The sequence below is a fragment of the Elephantulus edwardii genome, unplaced genomic scaffold (assembly GCF_000299155.1).
Source record: "Elephantulus edwardii isolate Elephantulus edwardi_28Jun2011 unplaced genomic scaffold, EleEdw1.0 scaffold00070, whole genome shotgun sequence".
Lineage (NCBI taxonomy): Eukaryota > Metazoa > Chordata > Mammalia > Macroscelidea > Macroscelididae > Elephantulus > Elephantulus edwardii.
The window spans coordinates 3,319,742-3,332,391 of NW_006399820.1; the positions used below are offsets into that span (position 1 = coordinate 3,319,742).

General features: G+C 38.2%; 1 protein-coding gene across 1 annotated transcript in view; it reads left to right on the forward strand.

Annotated features, from left to right (window-relative positions):
- Positions 1-12,650, forward strand: part of GPLD1 (glycosylphosphatidylinositol specific phospholipase D1) — a 98,463-nt gene that overhangs the window by 25,007 nt on the left and 60,806 nt on the right. Inside the window, exon 3 of the mRNA XM_006888650.1 lies at positions 5,251-5,329. Within this exon, the coding sequence (XP_006888712.1) occupies positions 5,251-5,329 (79 nt within the window). The remainder of the gene's footprint in view (positions 1-5,250; positions 5,330-12,650) is intronic.

Sequence of the window (12,650 nt, forward strand, 5' to 3'; positions counted from 1 at the left end):
AAACTGTCAACTTCATTTTACTTGGATCCACAGTCAACACCCTTGGGACTGTTAGTCAGGCAATCAGGAGATGTATTGCACTGAAATAGACTCAAGATGAAATTTTGATTTCTGTGGATATGATTTGATCTTTAGGTTTTATTTGAACTTGAGTAGTTGATTGTCTGTTCCACTATCAGCGCTGGGCCTAGTTTATAATGCTCATATTACCAAAAAGAGCATTTTAATGAAAGGAGCGAATGAAAGACACTTCCCCTTACAGAAATAACCAATGTATTCAATGTCTCTCCCATCTCTGGTGCATGTGTCTTTCCATACTACATTCCCTGCATTCCCTCCTACCCCTTTCAACACTTCCCTCCCAGCAGCCACCACCTCACACTGCTATTGTTCTCTCAAGCTGATGTCTGTTTCATGTTTAGGAGAATATAAATTCAAATCCCATGTTCCTACTTCAGGGAAAGATTTTTGTCTGAGGCAGGTTTGAGATTTTGAACATTAATGAATGAAGAAGACCAGATGAGCTGTGGGAATATACTAAGAAAATCATCCAGGGATAATGCAAAAAGTCATTATTAAAAGATGGAGGAAAAAGAAAACACTAAAATAAATGATAGAGAGACTGACTATTGTACTAGAGCACTGAGAAGCCAAATCAAAGGGAAAAATTAAAGATGTTAAAGAGCTGAATAGAATATGTCAAAGGACAGATTGGGAAGACAAAGCAAAATATTGTAATGAAATGTGCAAGGAGCTGGAGTCAGAAAATAAAAAAGGCTGAATGTGCTCAGCATGTCTTAAGCTGAAGGAACTAAATAACAGATTTAAGCTTTGCATTGCAATAATTAACCATGCTGTGGGCAGAATTCTGAATGATCAAAGAAGCATTAAAAGAATATGGAAGGAGTATACAAAAATCACTGTACCAAAAAGAATTGGCTGACAGAGAAGCTTTTAATGAAACAACATATATTCAAGAGGCAATAGTGGTGAAGGAGATTGTTCAGGTTGCTTTGAAAGACTTGGAAAAGAATAAATCCCCAAGAATTGATGGAATAACAGTTGACATGTTTAAAAATCTGGACGTGCTCATCAGATTGCCAAGAAGTCTGGAGAACAACTACTTAGTCAACTGATTTGAAGAAATCCATATTTATTGCATTATTCCATTAAAAAAAAGGTGATGCCACAGAGTGTGGAAATTATTAAACAATATCACTAATATCACATGCTTGCAAAATCCTGCTGATGATTATCCAAAAATGACTGGAATGTACATTGGCATAGAACTACCAGAAATACAAGCTGGGCACTTGAGATTGCTAATGTCTGATGGATCTTGGCAGAAGGCAAAGAGTACCAGAGGAATGTCTGTGTTTCATTGACTATGCAAAAGCGCTTGACTGAATCACAACAAATGGTGGCTAACCCCGAGAATGGGAATCTCAGAACACTTGATTGTGCTCATGTGAAACCTATACTTAGATCAAGAAGCAGTTCTCAGAACAGAGTAAGGAAAACACTACAAGGTTCAAAATCAGGAAAGAAGTGCGTCAGATATGTGTCCTGTCTCCATACTTTTTCAAACTCTATGCAGAACAGATCATTTGGGAAGCTGGGCTTTATGAGAGGGATGTGACATCAGTATTGGAGGAAGACTCTTCAACAACCTACGTTATGCAGATGACACAACCTTGCTTGCTGAAACTGAGGAGGACCTGAAGTGCTTGCTGCAGAAGATCAAGGACTGTAGTCTTTAATAAAGATTGAAGCTCAACATCAAGAAGACAATGACTCTCACCACTGGGCCGATCAGCAGCACCAAGGTAGATGGAGACAAGATTGAGGCTGTTAACAATTTCAGCAACACTCTTTGACCAGTAGTCAGGCAATCAAAAGACGAATTGCACTAGGAAAATCTGCTGTCAGAGACCTTTCCTGAGTACTGAGATGCAACAATGTCACTCTAGAGACTAAGGTGTGCCTGATCCAAGCCAGTGTATTAACAATTACTTGCCATGCATCAGAGAGTTGGACAGTGAATGAGGATGACAGAAGAATTGCTGCCTTCAAGTTGTGGTGTTGGAGAAAATTCTCAAATATACCACGGGCCACCAAGAAAATAAATAGGTCTTTCTTGGAGAGGGTGAAACCAAATTTATCCTTGGAGGCTAGGATGTTGAAGCTCTTTCTTATATACTTTGGGTATGTGGCCAGGAGTGGCTGGTCTTTGGAGTTTGGAGTTAGGTGGGGGGACAGCACAGGATAGGTAGACCCAAGATTAGATGAATTGATACAGTAACTAGGGCAATGGGTATAGGTGTGTCAGAGCCAGTGAGATTGGCACAGGACAAGGCAGGTTTTATGTTGTACATAGTATAATTATGACTCTCAGGCTACTCAATGACACATAACAACAACAATTGCACTGAGAATGTCTGCACTTAGTGACCTCTGCAAATTATTGAGGAGCAGTGATGTCAGTTTGAGCACAGAGGTGTGTCTGATTCAGGCCATGGTCTTTCTGATCATTTGCTATCCATCTGAGAGCTGGAAAATGAATAAGGATGACAGAAGAATTGATGCCTTTAATGGTGTTGGAGAAGAGTATTGAACATCCAATGGACTACAAAAAAAAAAAAAAACAAACCCGAAACAAATACATCTTGAACAAAGTACAGTAAGAGTGCTCCTTGAAGGCAAAAATGATGAAGCCTCATCTCAGAAACTTTGGGCATGTTATTTGGAGTAGCTGATCCTTGGAGAGGGGCATGATACTCAGGAAGGCAAGGGGTTGGTGAAGGAGAAGACCCTCAATCAGTTACGTTTACACAGTGACTGCCTCAATGGGCTCTACTGTGTCAGGAAGTATGAGGATGGCACAGAATAGGACAGGGCTCAGATCTGTTGTTTATAGAGTCGCTATGGGTTGTGTTTGTCTTGAGTGGACCTAACAACAACAACTCTGGTTAACTTAAGGAGCGAAAGGCTTTGAAACATCTGTTTATAATCTTATAACTGGACAGGCAGGCTCTGGCCTAAGCATTTAGGAAGATCTTCCACAATAATTGAAGCCCCATTTACTAGTTGAACATTTAATTGTTTCACACATAGTTTGTGAATTAAGAAACCAAGCCTTGTCACTTCTGTCTAGCTCCAAAATAGGTGGGACCTTTATTGCCACTTTTACAGAAAAACCAAACTGTCTAAGCTAACTAAAGCTATGCTGCAATGCCAAAGGTACTCAGTTCAAATCCAGCAGGTGCTGGATGGGCAAAAGAAGATGGGCAATCTCCTCTTCTGTAGCTAACTGCCTCTGAAAACCTGTAGAGGATCAGATGTAGGTTGATTCCAACTAGATGGTAGATGGTACACAATAACAATGATAACAACAACTATGGTAATTGAAAAAGCAAAACAAGTAGAAGGGGAATCTGTGGTGAAAAGCCAAAATTGGGCCATAAGCTATAAGAGAGTTGTGGAAATGTCTTTTGTTTCCTGACCTCCAGCATGTAATCCTTGGATGATACAAATGATTAACCCATTGGACTACTAATAAAAATTTGAATCCACTCAGGAGTTTCTCAGAAGAAAGACCTACTTCTGAAAAATCAGTCACGTATGACAGGTTTGGAAGCAGGGGTGGCGTCTACTTCCTACATAGCATGCCTCCAGAAACTCTGTGAACTTTGATAAATGTCAATAGTTGCAGAGGGACTTCAGGCCTCTTGTTCATAAGTTTACTATGAGTCATGCTTGACTCGAAGGCAATCAACAACAACACGTCAGTGATACTCTAACACAAGAGGTTACCATGTGATGCAACTGGGTGAACAACTGGTTAGCATTCAGCTGGGCACATCTCAAGAGGACTCCAATGGAGTTGATAGGCTCATCTACCAAGGAGGAGCATTTAAAAGAAACCCTCCACCATTAGATGTTGCAGTTTTTAAAGAGACAAGAAAAAACTTTATTAAAATCTAATTCTACACTTAAATGCAAATGTTGTTTGCTGATGTACCACTGAGTCAGAAGTGGCTCATAGCTGAACTTCAGCAAGTTTCCTGAAACTGTAAATCATAGAAGACAGGATTGCCTATCTTCTTCCTGAGGAGCATCTGGTAGATTTGAACCACCTGCCTTTTGGTTGCCAACACAACTCCTTACCCATTAGGAGACCAAATTTCCCTTATGTGAAAGCTCTCTTATGCAAATAATGACTATAAACTGACATAAGTATCAAGGTTTTTTTTTCTCTCTCATCTTAATAAGGATTAATGAAAATCTTATAAAAACTCAATTCTGGTCAGCAAAAAAATTATCTTAGGGAAATATGGCTTTAGTGAATAGAGAAAATAATAGGTGAAATTTGAGTAGGTAAATTTTGCTACTCAATTAGTTTATTTGCATTTGTTGGGAAGGAATTGAAGTTTTATATTGTAAATTATCATCTTGGAGTATACCTGGGTTTTTATTAGCATCATGATAGACAGTGAAGAGATTGAGGTTATTAACAGCTTTATTTTGTTTGGCTCCACAATCAACACTCTAGGTTATCAGCAGTCAGGAAATTAAAAGAGGAATTGCACTGGGAAAGTCTACTGTCTGGGACCTATTCCAGAGTACTGAAGAGCAATGATACCAATTTTGAGACTAATGTGTGCCTGATCCAGGACATAGTCTTTTCAGTTATTTGTTATGCATCAGAAAGTTGGATAATGAAAAAAAAAATTGATGCCTTTTACCATGGACTGCTAGAACAAACAGGTTCATCCTAGAGAGGGTGAAATCAGACTGCTCCTTGGAGGCAAGGATTCTGAAGGTTCGTCTGATTTACTTTGTGCATGTTACAAGGAGGGGCCAGTCCTTGGAAAGGGACATTGTGCTTGGAAGCATGAAGGGAAAGCGCAAGAGAGGAAGACCCTCAATGAAAGGGATTGATTCAGTGACTAGCGTAATGAGGGTAGATGTGTCAGAGACAAGATTGGCACAGGACAGAGCAGGGTTCAAAGCTGTTTTGTATAGGGTCACTGAGTCTCAAGTGACTTGATGGCACATTAACAACAACAAGAAGTCTTTCTTTTTTCATTCTTCTTTCTTCCTGTTTCCTGTTCTCTCTTTTGTATTTTTCCTTCCATTCCTAATTCTACTCTCTTGCCTCTCAGAATTCTAGGACTGCATGGTGGAACATAGATTGTATTTGTATGTCCCAGGCTGTTGACAAGCCTTTTAATCTGTTTTTCTCCTCAGCTGTTACTTGAACACCAAGATGCATATCAGGCTGGAACTGTGTTTCCTGATTCTTTTTACCCCGATATTTGTAAAGGAGGTAAGACAAAATAGACAAAGGTTTGTAGACCAAGTAATATTACCTTTATGTGGTTAATATGAATGGCCATGAGTTTTATAACTTATGGCCATTGTAATATAATTACATAGTATATTTATCACTGTTTCAGTCAAAGTTTTATTATATGTAAGTAATCTATTTATTAAAAAACTTGCTTAATTCAAGCATGCACATTTCTGAAAATCTTAAGTATTGTTTTGATGAAAACCATCCCAAACATTTTACTTGCTTTGCTGCCTCCTGACATAAGAGAAAAATTTTGCAAAAGTTGGAAAGATTTCAGTTTTGGTGTCTTCCTTCCTGCTATATTGTCTGTTAACATGGGGCCTTGGAAAAATTACTTGCATGCTCACTCTTGGTTTCTGTATTAGCCAAATAGTATTGATGAAAATGCTTAAAGTGCTTGGCTGATCTATGAAGCACATGTAATATCTGTGAGCCAGAGTTGACTTAACAGCAAGTATGTTTCCATTTATTTATTATTTAAATAGGGCAGTAATGCCTGCCTCTACTCTTTGTTGGATTGTTTTTTGGCATTTTTGAGAAGCACTTTGTCAAGAGTTATAAACACCAAAGTAATATTAACAGTATTTGAGCTATACATTGTACCATTTTAACTACAACAACACTCAGGAGGTAATACTTACACTGTATCATGGTGGCCTAGTCTGTAGGAAGTTGTGCTGTTAACCCAAAGATTGTATCTCTGTGGTTGTTCAGACCCACAAACTCTGTGGGAGAAAGATGGGCAATCTGTTTTCAAGCAATTTTTAGTCCCAGAAACCCATTGGTTCCAACTCAATGGCAGTGAGTTGGGTTGGTGGTGGAGTTTTTGGTTGTTTTTTGTTTTGTTTTTTATTTTTTCACAAAGAGATAATTTGCAGAAGTACAGGAAAGCGGAAAGTAACTCACATAGGATAGCACAGTTGTTAGATACCATCGAGTGCAGTAGTGGAACAGTAATGCAGGACCACCATTGAGCTTTATAGGGTTTGAAGAGGGACTGTAGTTATTGAAATGCAGAGAACTGTGTGGAGGGGCCATTTGATAGGAGTTGAACCTTCAGTCAAGGGGCACAGCCAGCCTGCTGTGACTCTACAAAGGGAAGCTTGTGAGGAATAAATAAACTGTCGCTGTCTCCTTCCTCCTTCTGTTCTTCTGCTGTTTCTTCTTATTGGCCAGAATCAGTACACCAATGACAGAGGACAAAGAGACTAGTTGAAGCAAGGAAGCTTTTCTGGAGGTAGAGAACAGCACAAGGAGGACAGGAAGGAACAAAAGAAGACATCCAGCACACTGGGTCATCCTGTCAACCATTTTTTGAGTCATCAGCCTTTATCTCATTCTTTAACTATAGTGATGGGCCAATGTAATTTGAGGCTAGCTACATATCCCTGTAATTTGCTGGAGAATATTAAGGGCAGTAGTTTTCAATATGGATTGCATCTCGACATGAAGAAGACAAAGATCTTTACCACTGGCCCAATAGGCATTATGGTAAATGAAGAAAAAATTGTGGTTGTTAGATTTCATCTTGCTTGGATCCACAATTAATACGTTTGACACCAGCAGTCAGGACATAAGAAAATGAGTTGCATTCTGAAATTCTGCATCAAGGACCTCTCCAGAGTGCTAAAGAGCAATGGTGTCAGTCTAGAGACTAAACTGTGCCTGATCCAGGCCATGGTCTTCTCAATTGCTAACCGTGCCTCTAAGAGCTGGAAAATTAATAAGCATGACAGAAGAAGTATGGATGCCTTTGAATTGTGGTGATGGAGAAGAGTATAGCACACATCATGGACTGACAAGAAAATGAAACCTACTCCTAGAGAGGGTGAAAATAAGTTGCTTCCTGAAGGAAAGAATTTTGAAGCTCTGTCTCATAAACTTTGGTCATGTTTTCAGGAGAAACCAGTCCTTGAAGAAAAACAACATGCTGGGAAGACTCTGGATGAGATGGATAGGTAGAGTGACTATGGCAATAGAACTAGGTGTGCCAGAGATGGTGAGGTTGGCTCAGGCTGGGACAAGGTTTTAGAGCCATTGATCATAGGTTTGTGTGAAGTAGACTTGGTCGCACATAAAAACAATGGCATCCTTGTGATTATGATCCCAGACAACTAAGCTTTTGCATTTTCCCAATATTTTTTATTGGAAGCAGGAGTGACATCCAGATTATTTTTCAATCTATTTGGTTCAAAATTGGGAAGGGTGTACGCCAGGGATGTGTCCTGTCTCCATACCTTTTCAACCTGTATGCAGAGCAGATTATCTGGGAGGCTGGGCTCTATGAGGAGAAGTGTGGCATCAGGATTGTGGAAGATCTATTAACAATCTGTGTTATGCAGATAACACAACCCTGCTTTCTGAAACCGAGGAGGACCTCATGCACTTGCTCCAGAGGGTCAAGGACTGCAGCCTTCAGTATGGACTGAGGCTCAATGTCAAGAAGACAAAGATTCTTACCACTGGATCAATTGATATCATCAGGATGGATGGCGAAGGGATTGAGATTGTTCACAGCTTCAGTTTGCTCGGCTCCACAATCAACACTCTTGGCACCAGCAGTCAGGAAATCAAAAGACTTATTGCGATGGGAAAGTCTGCTGTTAGGGACCTCTCTAAAGTACTCAAGAGGAATGGTGTCTCTATGGAGACTAAGGTGCGCCTGATACAGGCCATGGTCTTTGCTATCACTTGTTATGCATCAGAGAGTTGGACAATGACTAGGGAGGACAGAAGGAAAGTGGATGCCTTTGAGCTGTGGTGCTGGAGAAGAGTATTGAATGTACCATGGACTGCCAAGAAAACATACAGATTCATCCTAGAAAGGGTTAAACCAAGCTACTCCTTGGAGGCAAGGATTTAGGGGCTTTGTCTGACATATTTTGGGCATGTTGCAAGGAGGGACAGGTCCTTGGAGAGGGACATCATGCTTGGGAGGGTGGAGGGATGGCGTAAGAGGGGAAGACCCTTTATGAGATGGATAGATTCAGTGACTGGGGTAATTGGGATGGGCCTGTCATAGGCAGAGCAATTGGCACTGGATAGAGCAGGGTTTAGGGCTGTTGTACATAGAGTCACCATGAGTCGCAAACAACTCAACGGCACATAACAACAACAATTTTGTTTTAGTCTATTATCTATCATTTGTTCATGCTATTGTCTTGCAATATCTGAAAGTTGGTACCCCACAGGGTTTCCAGCCTTTGACACAATGCAGTCTTACCACTTTATAAAAAATTAATTCAATAATTCATATATGTTTTGTTTTACAACATTACAATTACTCAGTGTCATTTATTACAACATTTCATCAAATCCTCACTGTACCTTGCCTTTCCCTGCACCTTATTCATCCATCTGTTAATCTTTGATTTTCCCTCCCTTCCCTGTCAATTCTTCAAAACTGTTTTTGTGTGTAAACCTCTCTTTAGCTTTCTTTTTTGTTTAGTCAATCATTCATGCTTAGGCTGTTTCACATTCCACGTTATTGATTACAACATATATAATGTCTGTCAATTAATTCTACCTTACCCTACACATCATCGATTACAATAAAATCATCTTTGCCTATCCATTTTCTACTATCTCTACCTCTAACTTCACTAGATTGATTCTCTCTATATGTAAACTTTTTTCTTGTTTGTTGTAATAGTGATCTTACACAGTATGTGTCTTTTTGTGATTTAATTCAGCATCATGTTCTCCAGATTCATCCATGTTTCATGAGTTCTTAATTGTTTTCAGTGCTGCAAAATATTCCACTGTGTGAATATATTAACATTTCTCTAGCCATTTGTTTCTTATTGGATACTTGGACTCTTTCTATACCTTTGCTATGTTAACATGCTACAGTAAATATTGTTGTTGTTAAGTGCTGTCGAGTTGTAGATGACTTATAGTGACCCTATGAATGAAAGACCTGAACACTTGCATGACTTTCATTGTTTCTCAAGTTCATAGATTTTCTGAAGGCAAGTTATTTCGGAAGAGGATGCAATGTTAATTGAACTCAGTGAGGGTCTATTTTTGCTATTTACCTTTCCAAGATAATACCCCTTTCCAAAGAAGGGCCACTCCTAACAACATTCTGTAAGTATATGAGAGGAAGTTCCTCGATCTTGTCTCTAAGGTGCACTTGGGCTGCACTTTTTCAAAACAGTATTTTTTCTTTAAATCCTTTTGTCAGTCCATAGGATATTCAGAATTCTTCTCCAACACCATAGCTCAAAAGCATCAATTCTTCTTCTATAATCTTTATTCATCATCCAACTCTCAGATGATAGCAAATAATTGAAAAGACCATAGTTTAAATCAGACTCAGTTTATAAACTGATCTCATTGATCTTCAGTACTTTGGAAAGATCCTTGACAAAAGACTTTCACGATGCAAAGTATTGTTTGATACCAAGGATGTTGATTATGAATCTAAGCAAAATGAAAAAGGTGACAATTTCAATTTTCATGATGTTACCTATTGGCCCAATGGTAAGGATTTTTGTTTTCTTGATGTGATCTATAATCCATGCTGAAGGTTATAATCTTTGATCTTCTCTAGAGAGTATTTTAAGTCCTCCTCATTTTCAGCAAGCAAGGCTGTGTTATCTGCATAATGCAGGTTGCTGATGAATCTTCATTTGATCCTGGTGCCACATTCTTATTTATAAATGCCAGCTTCTAAAATGATTTGTTTTGCATACAGATTGAATAGGTGTGGATCAAGTATACAGCTCTGACTCCCTTTCTTGATTTTGAACCACACAATGTTCCCTTGCTCTGTTCAGAGAACAGTTTCTTGGTCTAGGTCTAGGTTTCATATGAGCATAATTAAGTGTTCTGGGATTCTGGTTCTTAGCCATGATTTGTTGTGATCCACACAGTCAAATGTCTTTTCATGGTCAATAAATCTCAAATTGACATCGTTCTGGTATGCTTTGCTTTCAGCCAAGAACCATCTGACATCTGCAATAATATCCCTGGTGCCATGGTCTCTTCTAAATCCAATTGGACTCTTGGAAGTTCTCTGTCAATATACTGTTTTATTCATTTTTTTATTTATCTTCAGCAATATTCTGCTTGCATGTGTTATGAATGATATTATTTAATAATTTCCTTATTACGTTGAATCACCTTCTTGGGAATGGAAACAAATATATAACTCTTCCAGTCAATTAACCAGGTAGCTGTCTTCCAAATTTCCTGGCATAGACTGGTGAGTACCTCAGGGGCTTCATTCTGGACTCCTCTCATGACAATAAGACTTAATCATATATCTCTTTTAAACAGTTCTCTCCCTCTTCTGTTTTAATGCAGTATAGATAATTTATCCCATCTTTCTCAGTCTTCCCCCAACCCTGATGTCAGTCCTGTTTTACAACAGTGGCACCATGCAGTATTTGTCCTTTTGTGATTGAGATATTTCACACAGCATAATATCCTCCAGGGTTATCCATTTTGTATAATATTTCATGAGTTCCTTGTTTTTCAGTGCAGTGTAGTATTCCATTGTGTGAATACACCACAGCTTCTCTATCCATTCGTTTGTTGATGGGCATTTGGGTTGTTTATAGCTATCTGCTATTGTGAACAAAGCCACAATAAACATGGGTGTGCACATATCTGCTTGGGTGGCAGTTATGGTTTCTTTAGGATATATTCCCAGTAGTGGAATTGCCAGGTCAAATGGCATTTCTATTTGCAACTTTTTGAGAAAGCGCAATACAGTCTTCCATAGTGGTTGCACCATTTTACACTCCTACCAACAGTGAATAAAGGTTCCAGTTTCTCCACAACCTTGCCAGCATTTGTTGTTTGCTGCTCTGTGGAATTTTGCTATTCTTACCAGGGTGAGATGAAATCTCATAGTTGTTTTGATTTGCATTTCTCTTAGAGCTAGGGATTTTGAACATTTCTTCATGTATTCGACATCTGAATGTCTTCTTTGGTGAGGTGTCTGTTCATATCCTGTGCCCATTTTTCAATTGGGTTTCAATTGTGTAAATAACCCAATTTTTTATTTTTATCTTGTTGTGATGAGCAGTTGCATTTTTATTTTCCAACTCCAGCTTTTGGCAAATTCCACTATAATACTTTGCTTTACCTTCTCAGACAGCTCTTTGAGGTCTTCTTCTTCTTCTTTTTTTTTTTTTTTTTACTTCAGCATCTCTTCCCTTTGTTTTGGCTTTTCAATGCTCTAGTGCAGTTTCCAGAGTCTCTTCTAACATCCATTTGGTCTTTTTTTTCTCCCTGGTCTTTGTAATGACCTTTTGCTTTCTTTATGGAGTATTAAGCAAGGTATTATTTAATATACAATTGCATGGGTTTTTCTTGATCCTCTTGCTGCTTTCTAGTTTTATAGCAATGAGCCTAGGAAGATGCTTTGTAGTATTTTATTTTTTAAAAATGTTTTTATTGATTTGCATATAATAATTTCATATATAACATTTTTAATGCATGTCCTTTATACAATCATTGGCATACATTATATTTTATATAATTAATTACCATTGCTCTATGCCTATTATCACCCCTTCTTTTCAAGCCCCCATTGAACATTTCCTATTACTTCATCCCCATTCCTCTTTTGTTGCTCCCTTTTCTCCTTTCCCTTTTAAACATTTAAATGCATTTCATTTATCTTCCTATTTTCACAATTGTGGTCTTATGCAATATTTGTCCTTATGTGATTGAGATATTTTACTCAGCAAAATGCTTTCTAATTTTTTTTTTAATTTATCAAGAGTCACTTTGTGAACTTGCAAATAGTCTTTTTTGAAGAATGTTCTGTGTATGTTGGAGAAGAAGGTGTACTGAGCTTTTTTTGGCTGGAGTACTGTGTATATGTCTATGAAGTTGAGATGGTTAGTTATATAGTTTAGTTCTGCATCTTTGTTGAGTTTATTTCTAGTTGTCCTGTCATTTAAATCACGGTAGTGTGTTGAAGTATACCGTTATTATTATGGGGTCATCTATTTCTCTCTTTAAATGTGTTAACTTTTTTTTAAATTTTGCAGCTCTATCATTCAGTCTGTAAATATTAATGAAAGTTGTAACCTCTTGTTCTATTGATTCTTTAATGTTTATTATATTCTTCTTTGTTTTTTATGCTGGTTTTTATTCTGAAATATATTTTATCAGTCTATTTTATGTTGCCTCTCCTTTTTATTTATTTATTTGGTTGCCAGTTATGTAACATTTCCCTCTCCCCCTTCCCCCACTGCCTTTTGATTTTCAGTCTGTCTTAATCTTTATATTTCAGATGTGCCTCTTATAGACAGTATATTGATAGGTTTTGGTT